This window comes from Triturus cristatus, chromosome 1_2 (assembly GCF_964204655.1).
Source record: "Triturus cristatus chromosome 1_2, aTriCri1.1, whole genome shotgun sequence".
NCBI classification, from domain to species: domain Eukaryota; kingdom Metazoa; phylum Chordata; class Amphibia; order Caudata; family Salamandridae; genus Triturus; species Triturus cristatus.
Genome location: NC_140580.1, coordinates 728,828,494 through 728,847,430, shown reverse-complemented (window position 1 = coordinate 728,847,430; position 18,937 = coordinate 728,828,494). Strand labels below are relative to the sequence as shown.

Below are 18,937 nucleotides of genomic sequence, written 5' to 3'. Positions count from 1 at the left end.
TTTTCTACTGTGAAGCTTTTCCGCGCCGCAACGGGGAACCACTACCAAAACCTTGTGAGTGTGGGAACAATGTGCTAAAAAATATCAAAAATCTTTGAAAAACAATGACATGAATCATAGCATGATGAGGAACATCACCATGTATATCAGTGAAAGAGTACTTATACTGTAAGGGACTGAAGGGGGACAGCAGAGTACTCGGCCCTAGAAACAGTGTTGCAGAAGCGAAGAGCCATGCCCTCCTATGAGGCAAAACGGTACTGGAGATGAATGTAATGGCAAAAGATAGGCAGTCTCCAATCACAAAATGTAACTTTAAGGGCAGCAGAGCTGGAACAACATGACTCATGGTAATTGACAAAATGTCTGCAACAACAGAGAATGTGCAATCATACACCCCATAAATGACCTACTGACTGTAGCACAGTCAAATAGCCCCTAAACTAATTGACCGCAACATAGTCAAGGAGACCCCAAGTAATGGTGAAAAAATAGAAGAGGGTGGAAGGGAGGGTACAAGAAAATGATCAAGCCCCACACCGGAAGAACCAGGGTGAAGGAGCGTGGAAGGACATTGAACCCACCACCCAATTACGAGAGCAAAGCAACAGATAAAACTGCATGAGATATCCTACCCGGGAGGGACGTGAAGCAGACCATCCCGCAGGAAGACAAAGAGGCAAGTGGGTAGAACCCAACCTAAAAAGGCCCTCGCAGAGCGGGGAGGATGGTGGGCATTAAGGAATCTGCGGCTAGACTGTGTCTCTACCAGATACATTGTTACCAATTATCAGATAGTTATCCGACAGAGACATCTAGCCGCAGATTCCTTAACTTAGAATAAATACCAAAGCTATACCCCATTGGAGGAGGGTGTGCAACTGAAACCCACCAAGTTCCAAAGCGAACTCATCCGCCAATAACACTGACCAAAACACGGTGAGGATAGAAAAGCCAGCGAGGCTGACACCAGACCCATTAAGCTCTGTAAGTGAGCATTAACAAGGGGAGACAAAGCCACCACAATATGTCAGAGGACGGTACGAGACCTCTGGCGTCCAGACAGGGACGAAAGGGAATCACATAACCAGCACGGCCAGTGCATAATGGAAGAAATTCCCAACTTCTGCAAGACGTTAAACCAAGCACAGGGTCCCATGGATCTGCAAGAGACAAAGCATACAAGCTAAGCATCCACAATAGTGGATGTCAAAAAATGACATGTGGAGGGACAGATGTCACCATGCAGAGATATACAGAACTATGACTACCAGGAGATACATGTATGTGGATGACAGGGATACACATAAGCAGACAGTGTGGACCGTGAGAACTACACCACACATATGCAAAAGCCCAATGAAATGTAGCATCAACAGCACACATGCATCGGCAGAAAGAGACAGGCGCATCACCAGGTAGGCAACCGTCCAACCGTACCCAGAGGTACAATGGTTAATGTATACAGGCCAGGTAGAGGAGAGAGTGAGAGAGTGAGTGAGAGAGTGAGAGAGTGAGAGAGTGAGAGAGTGAGAGAGTGAGAGAGTGAGAGAGTGAGAGAGTGAGAGAGTGAGAGAGTGAGAGAGTGAGAGAGTGAGAGAGTGAGAGAGTGAGAGAGTGAGTGAGTGAGTGAGTGAGTGAGAGAGTGAGAGAGTGAGAGAGTGAGAGAGTGAGAGAGTGAGAGAGTGAGAGAGTGAGTGAGTGAGTGAGTGAGTGAGTGAGTGAGTGAGTGAGTGAGTGAGTGAGAGAGTGAGAGAGTGAGAGAGTGAGAGAGTGAGAGAGTGAGAGAGTGAGTGAGTGAGTGAGTGAGTGAGAGTGAGAGTGTGAGAGAGAGAGAGAGAGAGAGAGAGAGAGAGAGAGAGAGAGAGAGAGAGAGAGAGAGAGAGAGAGAGAGAGAGAGAGCGAGAGAGAGAGAGCGAGAGACAGAGAGACACGGACGGGATCTGGGATAAAAAAAAAAAAGATACCACAGCAAGGAAAAACAGAGTATGATAGCCCTCTCCATATGTGTATATCTCATGACATATTTACATATATATGAAAATGTATTGATTGAAAGACAAGGGGAACTCGCAGAGCATGCCCTACATAATATAGGAGTCCGCACAATTGGTACCAACGGCACCGATGTGAACCATAACAGGATATAGACACTTCAAAAGCAGCAGCATCCTCCCCGTCGGGGAAGGAACCCTGGTCGGCCATGTGACAGGCAGAAATATTGACCAACACACTAATGAGAAATGAGTTAGTAATACACATTCATAGATAGTCAGAAAAATGTATACATATCCATATACAGATACTGTAGAAATGGCAACAAGTATCCCGAAGAAGAATACTTCCACTGATAACATCAGCAGGGTCGAGGAATAGGAGTAAGTGAGCCCCCACGCCGCAAGGAGCAGAGGGACTAGAGCCCCTGCCTGGGAGGTGCATAGGGAAAAGAGCACAAGGCAACGTGCAGCAATGACGTCTCCGGCATAGACTCTGCTGCCCATAGGCACAAGGTGTACCGCACGCAGCCCGTGACTGTGATCATCCCCAGTATGTACCAACATATCGTGTCCGCACAGAACACAGAAAGAAACTGCGCCGGAGCGAAACAGGACAACATGCCCACAAGGGACACTTGCCTATCGCTAAGACAACCAACGCAGGCAAAAGGAGCACAGCGAAAAGGTGAAAGAACACGCCGGGGTGAGCCAGGTGTGACAGAAAACCCAACAATACTATGGAGAAGTCTGCATCCAAAGAGGCAGAAGAGTGCTACGGACCAACCGTAGACCACAACTCATAAGCCCTAGGAGAGAGCCACGCCAATCTTGTGGGTCTCACCAGACGTGAGAAGCCTACAGTAAGAACTATAGGACAATTCACCAGAGGGACAGAAGATAGCCATCCTAAGAAGACTCCGCGGAACCCTTTGGAGCTTCCTGTGCAAGGAAGAGCAGCTATACAATAGCCAACGAATACCCAACATAGGGAATGTCCTATCCCCTTAAAAAGCCAGGAATACCTCTTGAGACTAGCTCGTAGACAGAGGACTCAAAAAGAAATGCAGAAACAGCTGGTTAGCTGTACCAAATATGGGAAAAAAACCACTGATTAGCCATACAGTCTGTCCAGGAAATTACGTCTTGAACCCATAGACGGATACCAGGCAATACTGCAACCAAAGTAAAAGTCCGCAATATGGACTTAAACCATGGGAGTTATGGAAACCCAGACATGAGACGTTGGACCGCTGAGTCAGCATGACTCTCAAAAAGGGAGACCCTATCAAAGGGCAAATCCCGAAGACGCTCCTGAACATTTGCAGGAAAACCGCATTTGCACAGCCAGGCATGGCTACGCAGAGCAACTGACCTGGCCATAGCCCAACTCATAGATTCAGTGGTGTCCATGGCCGACCGAATGGAACACTGTGCCAGTTCCCGGTCATCATGAAGCAGATGATCCAGGTCAGCCAGAGAGCCCTCAGAAGAGATGGAAGGAGACGCTCGACCGAGTCCCAAAGAGTAAAAGTAGCCCTTGCAAACACACAAGACCTGCTCAAGGACCGAAGAGCTGAGCTTGTGGACATAAAGATATGGCAGCCACACGACTCCAACCAACGAGACTCCCTAGTGGGAAGAAGTAACGGAGGAGAGGGAGGTAGCGAGACTGAGGCTGCCTGGACTACCAGCCCTTGAGCCCTAGAATGGAGGGACAGACAGGGTCATCTGGAGCCGGGCGATGACGATGTGCAACATCACAACCCACAGGGTCTCCTGATGAGGATATCGCCCAAGTCCCAAGAAGAATGTCATATAATGACCTGCCAAAAGGCAGTAAGGGCTCCACCTCCATGGTGCCCTGGTGGAGTTGATTCAAAAAGGGATGAGAAGGCAGAGAGACTGAGGGAGGCTGCATCTGTAAGATATCCGCAGCTTTACGAACCGCTCTCGCAAATGCTGCACTAACCTCCGGGGCATTCTAGGTGGCGATAATAAGCCATCTGTAGGGGACGGTTGCAGGCTAACCAGTCCACCAAAAGGCAGAGGCTACGCAGCCCGTCTACGACCAGTGCCCCATGGGCACCTGCTCTGAGGAGCATCGAAAGAACCCCCGGGTGGTGAACCCTCAGGGGCCTCATCCTCCTCCACCAACAGAAGAACAGCGGGGGACGGCACCGGCGTCGACCGACGTCGAGACGGCGTCACATCGATGTCGACTACTACCAAAGAGTCAGGGTACTCGATCGGCCTCAAGGGCGAACCCACCGTCGTATTCCCGATCTGAGCCCCTATCCCCTCTGTGGGGCCCGAAGGCGTGCCAGATAGAGGAGGTGACACAAAGATGGCCTGTAAAGCCCGTGAATAGACTTCCATCTGGGATCTAGTCGCCCCAACACCAGGGAAAGGTGGGTAGGTGGGGGTCGTCTCCTGAGGACCCATGCCTGGTGAAGACCGGGAGCAGCAGGCCCTGGCATCACGTTTATGTGAGGTCGACGACCTCTGTGACTTCTTCCTGTGCTTCAGGCGACTGACGTCCGCGGGAACGACTCCGTGACCTGTTCCGTACAGAAGCCCCAGCTCGAGATGGAGACCGATGACGTGAGGACTCCGAACAGGACATCCGGGCAGACAACAACTTTGTCCGACGCTCCCGCAGGGAGTTTGGCTTCAGCTGCCGGCAGGCATCGCACTCTTTGGAGTCGTGGTGCTCTCCCAAGCACCACATGCATATCTCATGTGGATCCGTCGCCGACATCTGCCGCGTACAGGTCTCACACGACTTGAAGCCCTTAGGCATCGCACACTGTTTCCGGATGCCAAAAGGCGTCAATAAGGCCGGTAAACAAAAACAGGCCAGAGGAACTGCTTCTCCTGGATCCGCATTGGGACGCGGAAAAGAAGGAAACTGATGTCACCGCGCTGGGAAGTACTTATATGGCTCCATTGACGTCATATCCGTGGACGACGTCAGGACGGGGCCACGCGACGCCGTCCCCCGGCGTACAGAGGTACTGCTGAAGATTCTCTGGATCCAGTCTGACACCTGGGGATATTCTAAGTTGAGGAATCTGAGGCTAGATGTCTCTATCAGATATATCGGTATCATAGCCCAAAAATATCCTGGAATCGCTGCTTGGGAGGATGAGCCCAAAATTGCACTGTATCCAGAACAGCTCCGATAAAAGGGAGCATCTGAGAAGGAGTAAGGTGTGACTTCTGCACGTTTATAGAGAACCCCAGCAAATGCAGGAGGTCCACCGTAGTCTGAAGGTGGCAGACGACAGCCTGGTGCGAGGACGCTTTCAACGGCCAGTCGTCGAGATAGGGGAAGACTGACACCCCTAATCTGCGCAGGTGAGTTGCGACCACCGGCATCACCTTGGTGAACACTCACTGAGGCAATGGTAAGGCTGAAGGGGAGCACAGTAAACTGAAAGTGCTTGCGACCTACCTTGAACCCCAGGTAACATCTGTGGCCCGGAAGGATGGGGATAAGAAAATACACATCCTTCAGGTCCAATGCTACCATCCAGTCTTCTTGGTCTAGGGCAGAAAAGACTTGAGCAAGAGTGAGTATTTTGAATTTCGCCTTCTTGAGGAAGAGATTGACAGTCCGAAGATATAAAATGTGCAGCAAACTTTTATTGTTCTTCGGAATCAGAAAGTAGCAGGAATAACAGCCTCTGCCTACTTCTGAAACCGGAACCCTTTCTATAGCTTCCTTGGCCAAGAGAGCTGTAACTTCCTCCTGGAGCAATTTTAAATGATCAACGTCAGTCGTTCTTGATTTGGCAGAATGGGAGGAGGAAGAAAAAGGAAAGGCAGAGAATAGCCCTCCTGAATGATCTGCAAGACTGACTTCTCCGATGTTATGGACCTCCAGTGGGGAAGATGAGGATGGATTCTCCCGCCAACTGGACTGGTGTGGTCTTGCAGAGTCAGACTAGGAGTGCTTGGAGGCTGCGGTTGACGAGAGCAGGGTGGCAGCGACTTCTGGCTTCCATTCATAGGACGAGATGAACCGCGTCCACAACCCTGCACAGCTTGGGAAGCCTGCGCAGGACGGTGGCTGGGATAGGGCAGACGCGGCTGGATACCCCTTCTGTTGCCACGAAAGGGGCGAAGGTAGAGTAGACACGAGGAGTAGAAGAGAGGCCCAAGGATCTGACCAGGCAAGCAAACCTTGTCTGAGGTCGCTGGGACCTTATATAGTCTTCTATTGGTTGCTACATGTGTGCACTGATTGGTGGTTGTATCTGGATTTCTAATTGGATTAGTGTTAGTGTTCTCATTGGTTAGGTATTTGAGCGTTCTGATTGGTTCCTGGGTGTATGATTCAATCAAAGTAGGGTTGGGACTAGGGTTAGGCTTTTTATTGGAAGTAGGGACTAGGACTTCCTGTGTGATTGGTTTTTGGGACTAGGGTTGGGACTAGGCCTTCTATTGGACGTAGGGATTAGGGCTTCTTGTGTGATTGGTTGCTGGAGTAGGTGTGGGACTAAGACTTGGGTTAGGCTTTTTATTGGAAGCAGGGACTAGGGCTTCCTGTGTGATTGGTTGTTGGGACTAGGGTTGGGACTACAGCTAGGGATAGGGTCTCTACTGGATGTAGAGTTTGGGATTCTTGTACCTGATTGAGTGCTTGGACTAGGGATAAGATTGGCTGTGAGGTCATGGTCTCGTATTGGTTCTCGATTTTAGGGCTAGTGTTGTGATTAGATAGGGTCAGGGCTAGGGTTCCCATTGGCTGAAGGGGTCACCTAACTACTAGGGCTATAAAAGACCAAGACTTAGGGAGTCTCAGCCCGGACGTCGAGGTTAAGATTGGAGAGGACAAGGGCAGGTGCCTGTTTGAGCCTGTTCGAGACTGGTCGGGACCAGGGCAAGAAATGCTGCCCATTTTCTGTTTCAGTAATACCCACCCTACACCATCCACAAACAGAGTAACACACTCACACACTTACTACAAACTAACCCTATGCACAAATCAATGTACCAGCATACACTGCAAAACCACGCCTATATGCCATTCTATCCCAAATACCACACATTTCCACCATCACCTACAAACAGCACACAACTCTATCTTATACCACTAACTAATGCACTCATCACTAACACAACCAAAATCCACACCATACTTAACTACAACCCATCCAGACACACACTCCCCACTCTAATTACTCCTAACAGACCCCCAGTTATCATTAACAAACCCATACTCAGCCTTCCATCATTTGTCCAACCGACACCCTCCTCTTCTTTCTACCACAATAACACAACAACACAACACTTACATGCTACTGCACAACACATTTTAACTCTTGCAGCAAACAGGTCTAAAACAAACAGTCTCAAATCTACTTCATCCCCTCCTACACACAACATACATTCTACTCACAAACACATCACCACCCCTTTACCTTACAAATTCCACTCACAAACAAATCCATCTGATGAAACAAATACATCAGCTCTTTTCACTTCTCCTGAAAAACAAAACATATCACACACATCAGCACAACAAAATCTCTCAAGCACAACACCTCATAATACTTACAGTCACAAAATACAATCATACACCCACCTTTCAAACTACACAAAGGAACAAACCACAATGTCAAGCTTTCTAACTTCCACCACACCTAACACACATACAGCCCTCTCTTCCAACCGCCTCTCATCCATTGGACAATTTATAAACTTACTACATGACTCACATGCTGCACCACCACCACTGACTCATACACCTTCCGCCCTGAACACACGCAAACAATATAAGCAACGTGCCACACATCACAACTTTTCTTCTCCATGTTTACTGCACAACAAGGTTACACCACACAGCACACCAACTCACTCAAACACTGTATCCACCACCTATGCACGCAGACCCATCAAAATGCATTCTTAGCCTGCTGGACAAGGAACACATTACAGAACAGCTACACGATTGCCATCCTAATACAGATAATACCAGCACTAAAAACACACCTGCTACTAACCCACACAATACTGGTCACTCTTCTACAAAACAAAGTTTCACTGTCACCAAAGCACATTCTCTAAACAGTCTACTAATAAATGCTCGATCACTCTCTAAAAACAAACATCACATCTACGACTTTCTCACCGATGCAAAACCAGACATACTATTCATAACTGAATCATGTTTGGGAGATGATATGGCTCCAATCCTGCATGAAGCCATTCCTCTAGGCTATCAAACAATCACATAAAATCGTATAGGTAAAAAATGAGGCTGTCTAGCCGTTGTGTTCAGGCAAACATTACATATCACTAAAGTTGACGACATCTCCATAAAGAATTGTGAGGCTCTTCTCACAAGATGCAATCCTACACCATCTTCCTCCTGTAACTTCCTGCTCGTTTACAGACTTCCACCTAGCAAGGCGACATTACCAGACACACTTCTATACACGGTTTCAAACCTGATAACAATACACTCCAAAATATGCGTTCTAGGTGACCTCAACATTTGGTTTGACAAACCCAATATGCCCCATCCCAAAACAATATTCAATGGCCTAGACGCACTGAACCTGCATCAGATTATCCACAAACCCACACACATCGCTGGACATATCCTAGATGTCATTTTTGCTAATACCGAACTAGTTATCTTTCAAACTATAACTCCGGTCACATGGTAAGACCACCATTTGCTTGCTTTCCAACATAAAACAACACTAAGCAACTCACCTAAAACCACCTTACGTGCACCCACCTATCGACCGTGGAACAAACCCAATTTGGAACACTTAGAAACACAACTAACATCCAGTACAGATCTGGAAACAATAAATTCTGTTCAAAAACTATATGAGTGTCTACAGGAAGCTTTCAATATCCTGATACCCCTCGAAACCACACAACAGAACAAAAGAAAACAAGCACCTTGGAGAAATACAGAGATAAAAGACATAAAACTACAAATTAGAAAGCTACAACGTGGCTGGCTCAAAACAAAAGACAAACAAGACAAACTTTACCTACAGAAAATTAACAGATTATACAAGTCAGCTAAAGGTACTATTCAGACAGAATTCAAAATGCTAATGTGCAAATAATTCTATAAAATAGTCAATGAAAATCGTAAACCAAATTGCCTATAATGAACCCATCCCGTTACTCAAGAGTTCACAGATAACCTGGCAAATCATTACACGGACAAAGCAGACACGTTGGACTTAAAACAGAGACAAAGCACCAGTACTACCCATTTTACAAAAACAACAATCCAAGAATACTCTAACTCAGCATCTCTGTTCGTTCCAACACATTTCACACAATGAATTTATGGACCTTGTCAAAGGTAGCAGGCGTGCCAGCACCCCTTCTGACCCATGTCCACCACAAACTTTCAAAACAATTGTTCTAACAACCTCTGCTGCCAATCCAGTAAGAAAAATCATCAACGATTCCTTACTACCAAAATATTTCCAGAAGAACTCAAAACGTCATACATACCGCCTTTACTGAAGAAAACAAACTTGGATCTTCTGTACCCTAACAACTACAGACCCATTACAAATGGACCTTTCCTGGGCAAACTGATAGAAAGAGCAGCGTTCACCCAGATTTCACAATTCATTGAAGACAATGCCATACTTTCAGACTTCCAAACGGGATTCTGTCCGGGAAGAGGCACAGAATCTGCCCTTCTTGCCATCTGGGATGACCTGAAGAACACAGTTGACCGCAACGGGGTTGCTGCACTACTCGTCTTGGACCTCTCGGCTGCCTTTGACACAGTTGACCATGGCACTCTGGTACAAAGAGTCTACAAAGCCGGCATAGAGGGGACTGCTTTAGACTGGATCACGTCCTACCTTCGAAACAGAACTAATGTCATCCATACCCCAACTTTCTTGTCCAAACCGTACTCCACAAAAGCTGGAGTCCCTCAAGGCTCTATCATCTCGCCCATGCTTTTCAACATCTACATGAAGTCATTTCCGGTACTGATCAATCAATTTCACCTCACGTGCTATAACTATGTAGATGACACGCAAATACTCCTTCAACTGGAATGCCCTAAATACATTGGAAACTCGTCAATTTTCAGTTGCCTCAGAGCCGTGGATCAATGGATGATGTGGAGCCAACTCAAATTGAATGCTTCCAAAACTGATGGACTGGCGTGTGGCGATTGGAAATATTATGATCTGCTTGCCGCCTGGCCAGATGAACTGGGATCACTGCCTTAAGTATCGAAGGAAGTAAGAAACCTCGGACTGACCATGGACTCCAAGCTGTCAATGAATGCCCAAGTGGACAAACTAGCAAGATCAAGCTTTGTTACTATGAACACTCTGCGACCAATCTTCCTCCATTTGGGATTTCCACACAAAGTCCAAGCTACCATCTCCCTCGTTCTGTCTAAACTCGATTACCCCAATAGCCTCTACCACGGATCACCTTTAACGACTATGAAAAGACTACAACGGATTCAGAACTCGGCTGCCAGACTACTCTTGCATATCAAACCGCTAGACCACATCTTCCCTGCCTTGAAAGCCCTGCATTGGTTACTGGTTGCCAGAAGATCCACTTTCAAGCTGCTTTGTATCACCCACAAAGCGATACATGGAATGGGACCACTCTTCATCAGGAATAAAATCACCAAACACATTCATCATAGGAACCTCTGCTCAAGAGTGGCACCTCGCCTCAAAATCCCAAGATACAAGAAAAAAACCATGGGTGGCACATCCTTCTCTGTTCAAGCAGCCAAAATATGGAACTCTTTACCCCCAACATAAGATCCAAAGACAACCACCTTATCTTCAGAAAACTACTCAAGAATTGGCTCTTCCCCACATAAGCACCATACACAAACAGAAAGAAATAGCATATACCTCTGAATTTAAGCATGTATTGATACTATAGATGTTCCAATATATGTGTTTGCTTTGTATATACATGTCGATTATGTTTAAAAATAAAAATGAATAAATAAATACATTTTGAAATACAACACTTGAAAATCAGAGTTTATCGAATGCATCATTAATCTACTTATACTTAATTCCTTTATGCATCTATGTACCTTGCATGTACTTGCATCTATGTATTTATTACTTTTGCTTTACACCCTCCTATTTAATGCTCTACCCTATTTCTCACCCTATACCCTCTATCAATACCTTTAATCTACATATACTTACTTCCTTTATGCATCTATAAAACTTTCCACGTACTAATGGATCTATATATTTATTACTTTCTTCTAATTCAGCGTATCCAATGCACTACCCTATTTCTCACCCTATACTTCTCTCTTCTATCTCAACTCTCTGACTCATCTAAAACCTCTTTCTACTATTCTTTCAGATGCACTACCCTATTTCTCGCCCTATACCTCTATCAATATATCCTCTACATCCACTCTCTTTAATCTCAAACCCCATAACACTACTATGACCCCCAAAATAGCCCTTTCTAGACTCTCCCCTCCTTGCACAATCTGACACTTTTTTTACTATACTGATCCCCCGAAACACGCCTTTCTAAACTCTTCCCTCTGACTCTTCCCCTCCACATCCCTTTTTACTCATCCCAAGCCTCCCACTACTGCTATGAAGTACACAAAAAATCTAAATCCATCACTCTTCTATCCCTCCACTATCCTTTAAAAAAAAAACAGACTAACACGTCCACTTGTCATATTTCACTATACTAATTCACCACTAATCCTTTATGGGTTCCATATAGCATGCTACTCGCCGAAAAAAGCACTTCAACATCTCATAGGAGTAGCAAGCACTATACAAATGCAACCCTTTTTCCCTCTTCTATCCCTTCGCTATCCTTCTCAATCCAAATAACTGATTAATATCCACCAGTCAAATTACTTTCATATTTCACCATACCAATTCTCCACAAATACTTTATGGGTTGCAGAGTAGTGTGCTACTCGCCGAAAAGGCTCTTCAACACCCCATCAGGGTTAACAAGCACTATTTAAATGCAAACTTTTTCCCTCCTCTACCCCTCCGCTATCCTTCTAAATCCAAATAACTGATTAATATCCACCACTCAAATTACTTTCATATTTCACTATACTAATTCACCACTAATCCTTTATGGGTTCCGGAATAGCGTGCTACTCGCCAAAAAAAGCGCTTCAACACCCCCATCAGGGGTAACAAGCGCTATATAAATGCAAACCTTTTTCACTCTTCAATCCCTCCGCTATCCTTCTGAATCCAAATAACTGACTAACCTATACACCACTCAAATTACTTTCATATTTCACTATACTAATTCAAGACTAATCCTTCTTGGGTTCCGGAGTAGCGTGCTACTCGCCGAAAAAAAGCGCTTCGACGCCTCATATGGGGTAGTTAGCGCTATATAAATGCAATAACAATGCAATACAATAGCTCGAGAGTCCTTGAACCTCACTAGGGCCAAATCTGCCTTTTCCCCAATAAGGCAGGTTCCATCAAAGGGCACGTCCATCTAATTAGCCTGGACATCACCCGAGAAGCCAGTTATCCTAAGCCAGGCGTGACGCCTCAAGACCACTGTCGTGGAAATCGATCTGCCCAGCAAATCTGTTGTATCAAGGCCAAACCTTATGGTGAATTTTGCTGCATCTCTCCTGTCCTTAGCAGCCTGAGAGACCACAGCCCGGGCCTCCTCTGGGACTTGTGGCAGCACTTGCGCAACCGTCTCCCAAAGGGAGTGGGAGAAACGGCCCAATAAGCATGTGGTATTCACCAACTACAATGCCAGGCTGGAGGAAGAAAACATTTTCTTACCAAATAAATCCAGTCTCTTGGATTCCCTATCCGGAGGGACAGAAGGGAACACAACATGTGATGTAGAGGCCTGCACCACCAAACTTTCTGGGGTGTGGTGTTGGCTGAGTAACTGAGGGTCGCCCGGAGCTGGGCGATGGCGGCATGCAATTGTCCTATTCACAGGAGCCCCTGTGCTAGGCTTGGACCACGTGTCTAAAAGGACATCAGTAAGTGCTTCATTAAAGGGTAAAAGGGGTTCTGACGTGGAAGCCCCAGGCTGAAGCACTTCAGTCAGGAGCTTAGTCCTGACCTCCATGGAGGGCAACTCCAGTCCTAGGACGTCAGCTGCCCTCTTGACCAACATGTCATAAGAAGCCCCCTCCTCCATAGCCACAGTTGGCTGAGAGAGCATGCCAGTATCTGAAGAAGTATGCAGTTCACTGGCTTCCCCAAGTTCCCCATACCAGTCCAACTGCTCTGCAGAGTCATCCTGGTGTTCCAAAGGGTCCATAGACCCCTCCCATTCCTCTCCCAAGCCTAACAAACCCTCAAAGTGTTCAGGCGACAACATAGAACCCCTGGTTTCAATCGGCGCCTGAATCAGCTTTGAGTGACGTCGTTCTGACCCCGTGTCGTCGGGGATAAGGAAGGGACTGGTACCGCCAATGGGCACAGGCAGCACCGACTTCAGGTTAGACGCCGGGGGAGGTCACGGAGGCACGACTGGCATCGACCCAGATCCGTGATTGGATCTTTAAGGCCCCACCGCGTCAGAGCCGACGGCATCGAATCCAGTGGGGCCCCTTCCGACCCCGCGAAGCCTGAGGGCTCACCAGAGGGGTCGGCCTGCTCAAAAACATGGCGCATGGCCTCGTAGAATTTGTTGATTTGGGCGGGGGTCGCTCCGGCTCCCAGAAAGGGACGGAGGTGCGAAGTTGACCCTGACTCTGGCACCACAGAACCATGCCTAGAGCACCGGTGCTCCTTACAGCCTTCGGCGACGGATGACATTCGAGGTGAAGATGAAGTCCGCTTGGACCTCTTCTTGTGCCTCTTTCCTGAGTTTCCCGACGACCTCAAGACGGACGAAGAGGTCAACTGCCAGGCCGCAAGAGCTTGAAGGCCAGCTCCTGCAAGGTCTTCGGAGCCATAGCCCGACATTCCGAGCCCGACTTCGGATCGTGGTCGCACTCGAGACACCAGAAGCAGACGAGGTGGGGATCGTAACAGACCTCATGCGGGGACAGGCCCCGTACGGCTTGAACTCTGTCTTCCTCAAAGACATCCTCGCACACGATGGAAAAGATTACAAATTCGACAAAAAGTCGAGAAAAGGCATGTCAAAAAATGACAGAGGGGTAGCTCTTCCCAAATCAGCGCTTAACTGGTGCAGAAAGAACAGAACGGACATCCACACAACTCGGTGGCGCCTATAGAGGTACCGTAACATCATAACTGACGCTCCAGACGAAGTCAGGCTGAGACGAATAGAGCCACCCGACGGCGCACGCAAGGGGTATTGCTTAGCAAAAGTTTCCGGCTCCAGCCTGTCACCTGGGAAATTCAAAGTTAAGGCATCTGCAGTTAGAAGTCTCTATCAGATTTACATATATTAAATGCTGTGACTTTAGCATGACACACAGGAGTGTGCCATGTCATGTTTTCACTCATGGTTTGCACCACGTCACGCAGCCTGCCAAGGCAGTCTGTGTGGAATATATAAGTGGGTCCCTTAGGGTGGCATAAGATATGCTGCAACCCTTAGGGACCCTCTTTAGGAAGCCTCACCTGGGTACCTGGAGTACCATTTATAAGGGACTTACAGGGGTGCTAAAGTCCTTTGTCTATTGTAGCACAATTAGACGATACCTTGTTTTTAGGGAAGGAGCAGTGGCACGGAGGTCTGGTTAACAGGCCTCAGTCCACTGTCGGAGTCGACAATCAGCATAAAGTAGCTAAAAGGTGGGCAAAAAGTGTGTGTGGGGGGATAATAGCAACAAAAGCCCAGTTCTCTACAGGTAGATAATTCAAAAAGCTTTGAGATAGTGAAATGTTGAGCTGAAAACAACATCAGCTCTATTTCATTGATGGCTGTGTGTCTCACTATCAGCAGACCAGGACGTGGTGTCAGGAGCCTGGTGGCATAGGCATCAAGAGTCCCTTCATCACCAGAGGAGTTGGCCTAACGGCTAGGGCCGTCAACCTCGAATCTGGGGAACTGGGTTCGAGTCTCGGCAATGAGCTGAACATCCTGTGATTCTGGGTAAATCACTTAATCTCCTCGTGCCTAACCAAAATGATTGTGTGTCCTCGTGTAACGTAACTGGTGCTATGTAAAGCGCTCTGATACCCGATCGGTTTAAGTTAGCACTATATAAAACTCTGTAAAAATGTAAAAAAAGCTAGCTATGATCTCAGATTGAATGAGCCCATCTTGCCACAGGGGAGACAAAAAAAGATCAAACCATACCGCAGTCAAATGAACACATTAATATAAAATGCCTTTGGAGGGTAACACAAAGGGTGTTCTGAAGTGAAGCTGTAACCAGTCTGAAAGTGAACCGATGTAAAATGAATGCAAGAGAACTGAAGTCTCAGACTCCGATGAGCCCAATTCACTGTGTACAAACGTTGTAAAGAGATATGCCCTTTTCAGCTTCAGATGTCCAGATAAAGTTTTCTGTGAAAATAAAAAATGTGTGGAGTTTAGGAAGTCCAACCTGGTGGCGAAGAATAATTTTAAGGTTACAAATCTGTGCAGTGTCCCATGCTGGAGAAGTAGGTGTAACTTACACACTTCTTGAGTATGTCAATTCACCACAATCAGCAGTGAGAAAGACTCAGCCTAGTCAAGCATTTTTTCTTCAACAGTATCAAAAGCCCATTTTTCTGACCAATCTTGAAGGGGTTTACTCCAAACAACATTTTTAGGAAAAGAGAAGGAATATGGAAAAGGTTGCGCAAATAGCCAGATAATGCACCAAGAATAACCCACAGCAGAGAGAGGAATCAGTTCACCCCCAATCTTTAGGGGGTGAATATTATTAGTACCACTGTACGCCCTGCTCAAGAAAGTGTTTTTTATAAGGGTTTGAGTTCTGAACCTACACCCGGAAACGAGACCCCAACACAACCTTTTTTGTTTTGACTTGAATTGGCTAAAACAATGAGAAAAATTAGACAAAAAAAAATATCTGCAGGATCTCGTGAGGGAACATTCAACTGTGTTCTTTTGTGGACTTAGAAACCTATAATGTTCCAAACCAGCATCTTCTATCGCTGGTATGGAGGTATAGGTATTTCAGGAAACAGTTTTTTTGGCATTGCTGGCCCTGAGGTACAGAATAGGGACTCTTTCCGAAATCTGAGTGGAGACTCCAAATAAATTAAAATGTAATTCTTCCATCATGACAAAACCAGCAGAGAAAGGTGGTCCCGTTGTTGTAATGGATGCCACCTTGTATAAAGAAGAGGCCTTACGCCTTTGTAGTAATCTGGAACACTACCCCCATCAGGACGTGGTCCAAAAAAAGAACTTGAAACTATAATTAGCTCCATGATGATGAGAGAGCTTGAGGAAAATCTTCTGAACTATCTGAGTTTGCATTAACGACTGCCTTCTATATCCTTCCTCAGATTCATACAAATAAGTTTTCGCCCCTAGGCAAACCAAGTGTCTGGTATTTGCTCTGTTTTTAACATTCATTAATAACCCACCTTTATGAAAACTTTCACTATATGGCAGAACGAGTATATACATCACATTGTTAATAGCCTTGACATGTGATCTAAGAACTTGCAGCCTTCGTTCACTCAACTTTTACAAACAACAGATCAAAGTTGCACATTTGGTTTAACAATGTAATCTTTAGGTGTTTCCTACACTTTAGTCTATACTTAGTCAATAACCCAATTAAGTCCCACAGCCATGGATTAAATAATAAACGTCCGACCCCAAGAGTATCATACATGTAGTGTAAATGTCATTTCATGTGACACTTTCTTTGGTAAGTTCTTCAGATAACCAAGAAGGGTTTTTATGCCCTTTCAGTCAAACGGCCACACACAATACATGTATTTGTGTGACATTCTGGCGCTGTGCTTAGGTTATAAACTGTTACATTAAAGAAACAACAAAAGCCCTGGCCATGATATAACATTTGGTGAAAAATCTGAGTTCATGCGCTCCCTGTTCCACATTTAAATCTCTGGTATAAACTCAGTGCAAAACATTCAGCAGACGAATGGAAACAAAACCCAGATGTTTTGTGCGGTTATTTCATCATATTAAAATCTACCAACCACAAGCATAGCTTAAAACGTTAAAAAGTAAGTGCTTCTGTTTAAAAAGCATTTCTAAAAGCAACTGAGAGAATGAAAACTGCGGTACAAACCTCTTCTTCAGCAGACAACTGAGCTCCCATGAACTTATTATAATAAGTATTTGTGTAAAATACTGCATCGTGTGCCCGGTGCAACACAAACTCCCAGGTCATGCACCGTCTCTGCTCTCGAATCCAGGAAAGATTTGAGTTTAAAGCAAAGTTCCACCATTCTCGACAGCTGAAATTAACCATATAAACAATAAGCACACATGCTTTTACTTTCTATATCAACTTCACATAGACTCAATGTTTTTCAGTTTATACCATCAAAAAAGAAATTATACTTTCTTGTGAAGCTAGAACAATCCATGGATTAAGTATGAACATCACATGGCTTCTAAAAAAGCTTTTGTTCTGATAGGGACAATGCATGGCAAATCAAAAACCTCTATTGACCAAGTTTCATTTTGCAACTGTTCCTTTTATAACAATTAAAACAAGGGCCAAAGACATACATCTTAGCCCTAACAAAAGTATAAAGGAGAGTCAAGTAAGAGATACTCTACTCTATGGGGACTTCAGAGAGTTCTTCAGATCTTTTAGTCCTTCAATGAGAGTAGCACTGTCTCGAACTTGGTACAGAAGCAGTACATATAAGAAATGGGGTAGAAGAAACAGAATAAGTAATTTTGCTAGACTACTATAAAAATTGTAAAAACGCTAAATCCACCATGATCCCAATAGGTGTAGAGTCAAAACCATGTAATCTTTAAAACTAATCAACATTTCCTTTCCAGCACAAAGCACTGCTGGCTGCCAAAGCTCTGCCTCTTTATTTACTGCTCATCTTAAAAACATTTTTCTTCAGGCTCTTCTTATTAGGGATGATATAATATGTATTGCAATAATTTACATTTATGGTGTAGGTCTGAAGCTTAGTATTGCAAGCGTTTAATGGTGCAAAGCATGCTGAGGTGGGACATGAGTGCAGGCTGGTGGCGGCACGCAGATTACGACCACCAGGGACAAATCTGCTTTCATTATATTACCAATTATAAATTATATTGGCAGACGCAGACCTGCAGCAAAACTTGACTGTTGGAAGAATACTAGGAGGCTGAGACGCTGGCTCATTATGCAGAATCTCTTCCATATCAATCTTCAGCAGAAAACTGGTAGTTAATTTAAAGTGAGGAAACATCCATATGCATAACCAAACTTGGACCTACCAGGATCATATGTTACCTGCACTACTACAGTCCTTACACTATTTAGTGAAATAGAGTTATCAGTAGAGCTCTTCTTCTCAGCCGAAGGATAATGCACCCTTCAGTAATACTGGTTTTTAGGTCAGGCCTAGGCAGCACATGCGCTGCTCTTCAAGGCATGCAGTATTCAGGTATAGACTTGAAGAACAAGTTACTTACCTTCGGTATCGCTTTTTCTGGTGGATACAATATCTGCCTGTGGATTCCTCACCTTTTGAATACCCCCTGCACCAGCATTCCGCGGGAAAATTCTTAACTAGCTCTCCCATGTCGACGAGGTCGTCACAATGGACAGGCTCCGCTCGCTGCACCGTATGACGTCATCGGAGCCACAAAAGGACCTCGTCGGCAAACGAGCAGACCAACACATTTTCAAATATATACATAGCATATCAAATATAAACATGTATGCAAAATCACCATTGCATAATCAATAAGAGTAAAGAGAAATAGCAAGGGAAAAGCATTTTTCAACATTTAAGTATAAACATGAAATATAAATAAAACACATTTTCTTTTTTTTTTTGGTAGAAACAATTGGACAACGGGGAGGCGGGTGGGAGCGTGAGGAA

At 45.5% G+C, this 18,937-nt stretch overlaps 1 protein-coding gene across 2 annotated transcripts in view; it reads right to left on the bottom strand.

The window, feature by feature from the left end:
• VPS13D (vacuolar protein sorting 13 homolog D) overlaps window positions 1–18,937 on the bottom strand; it is a 2,738,381-nt gene that overhangs the window by 2,612,136 nt on the left and 107,308 nt on the right. For both annotated transcript variants that reach the window (XM_085608633.1, XM_085608634.1), the window contains exon 10: window positions 17,167–17,335. In XM_085608633.1, coding sequence (XP_085464759.1) covers window positions 17,167–17,335 — 169 coding nt within the window. The remainder of the gene's footprint in view (window positions 1–17,166; window positions 17,336–18,937) is intronic.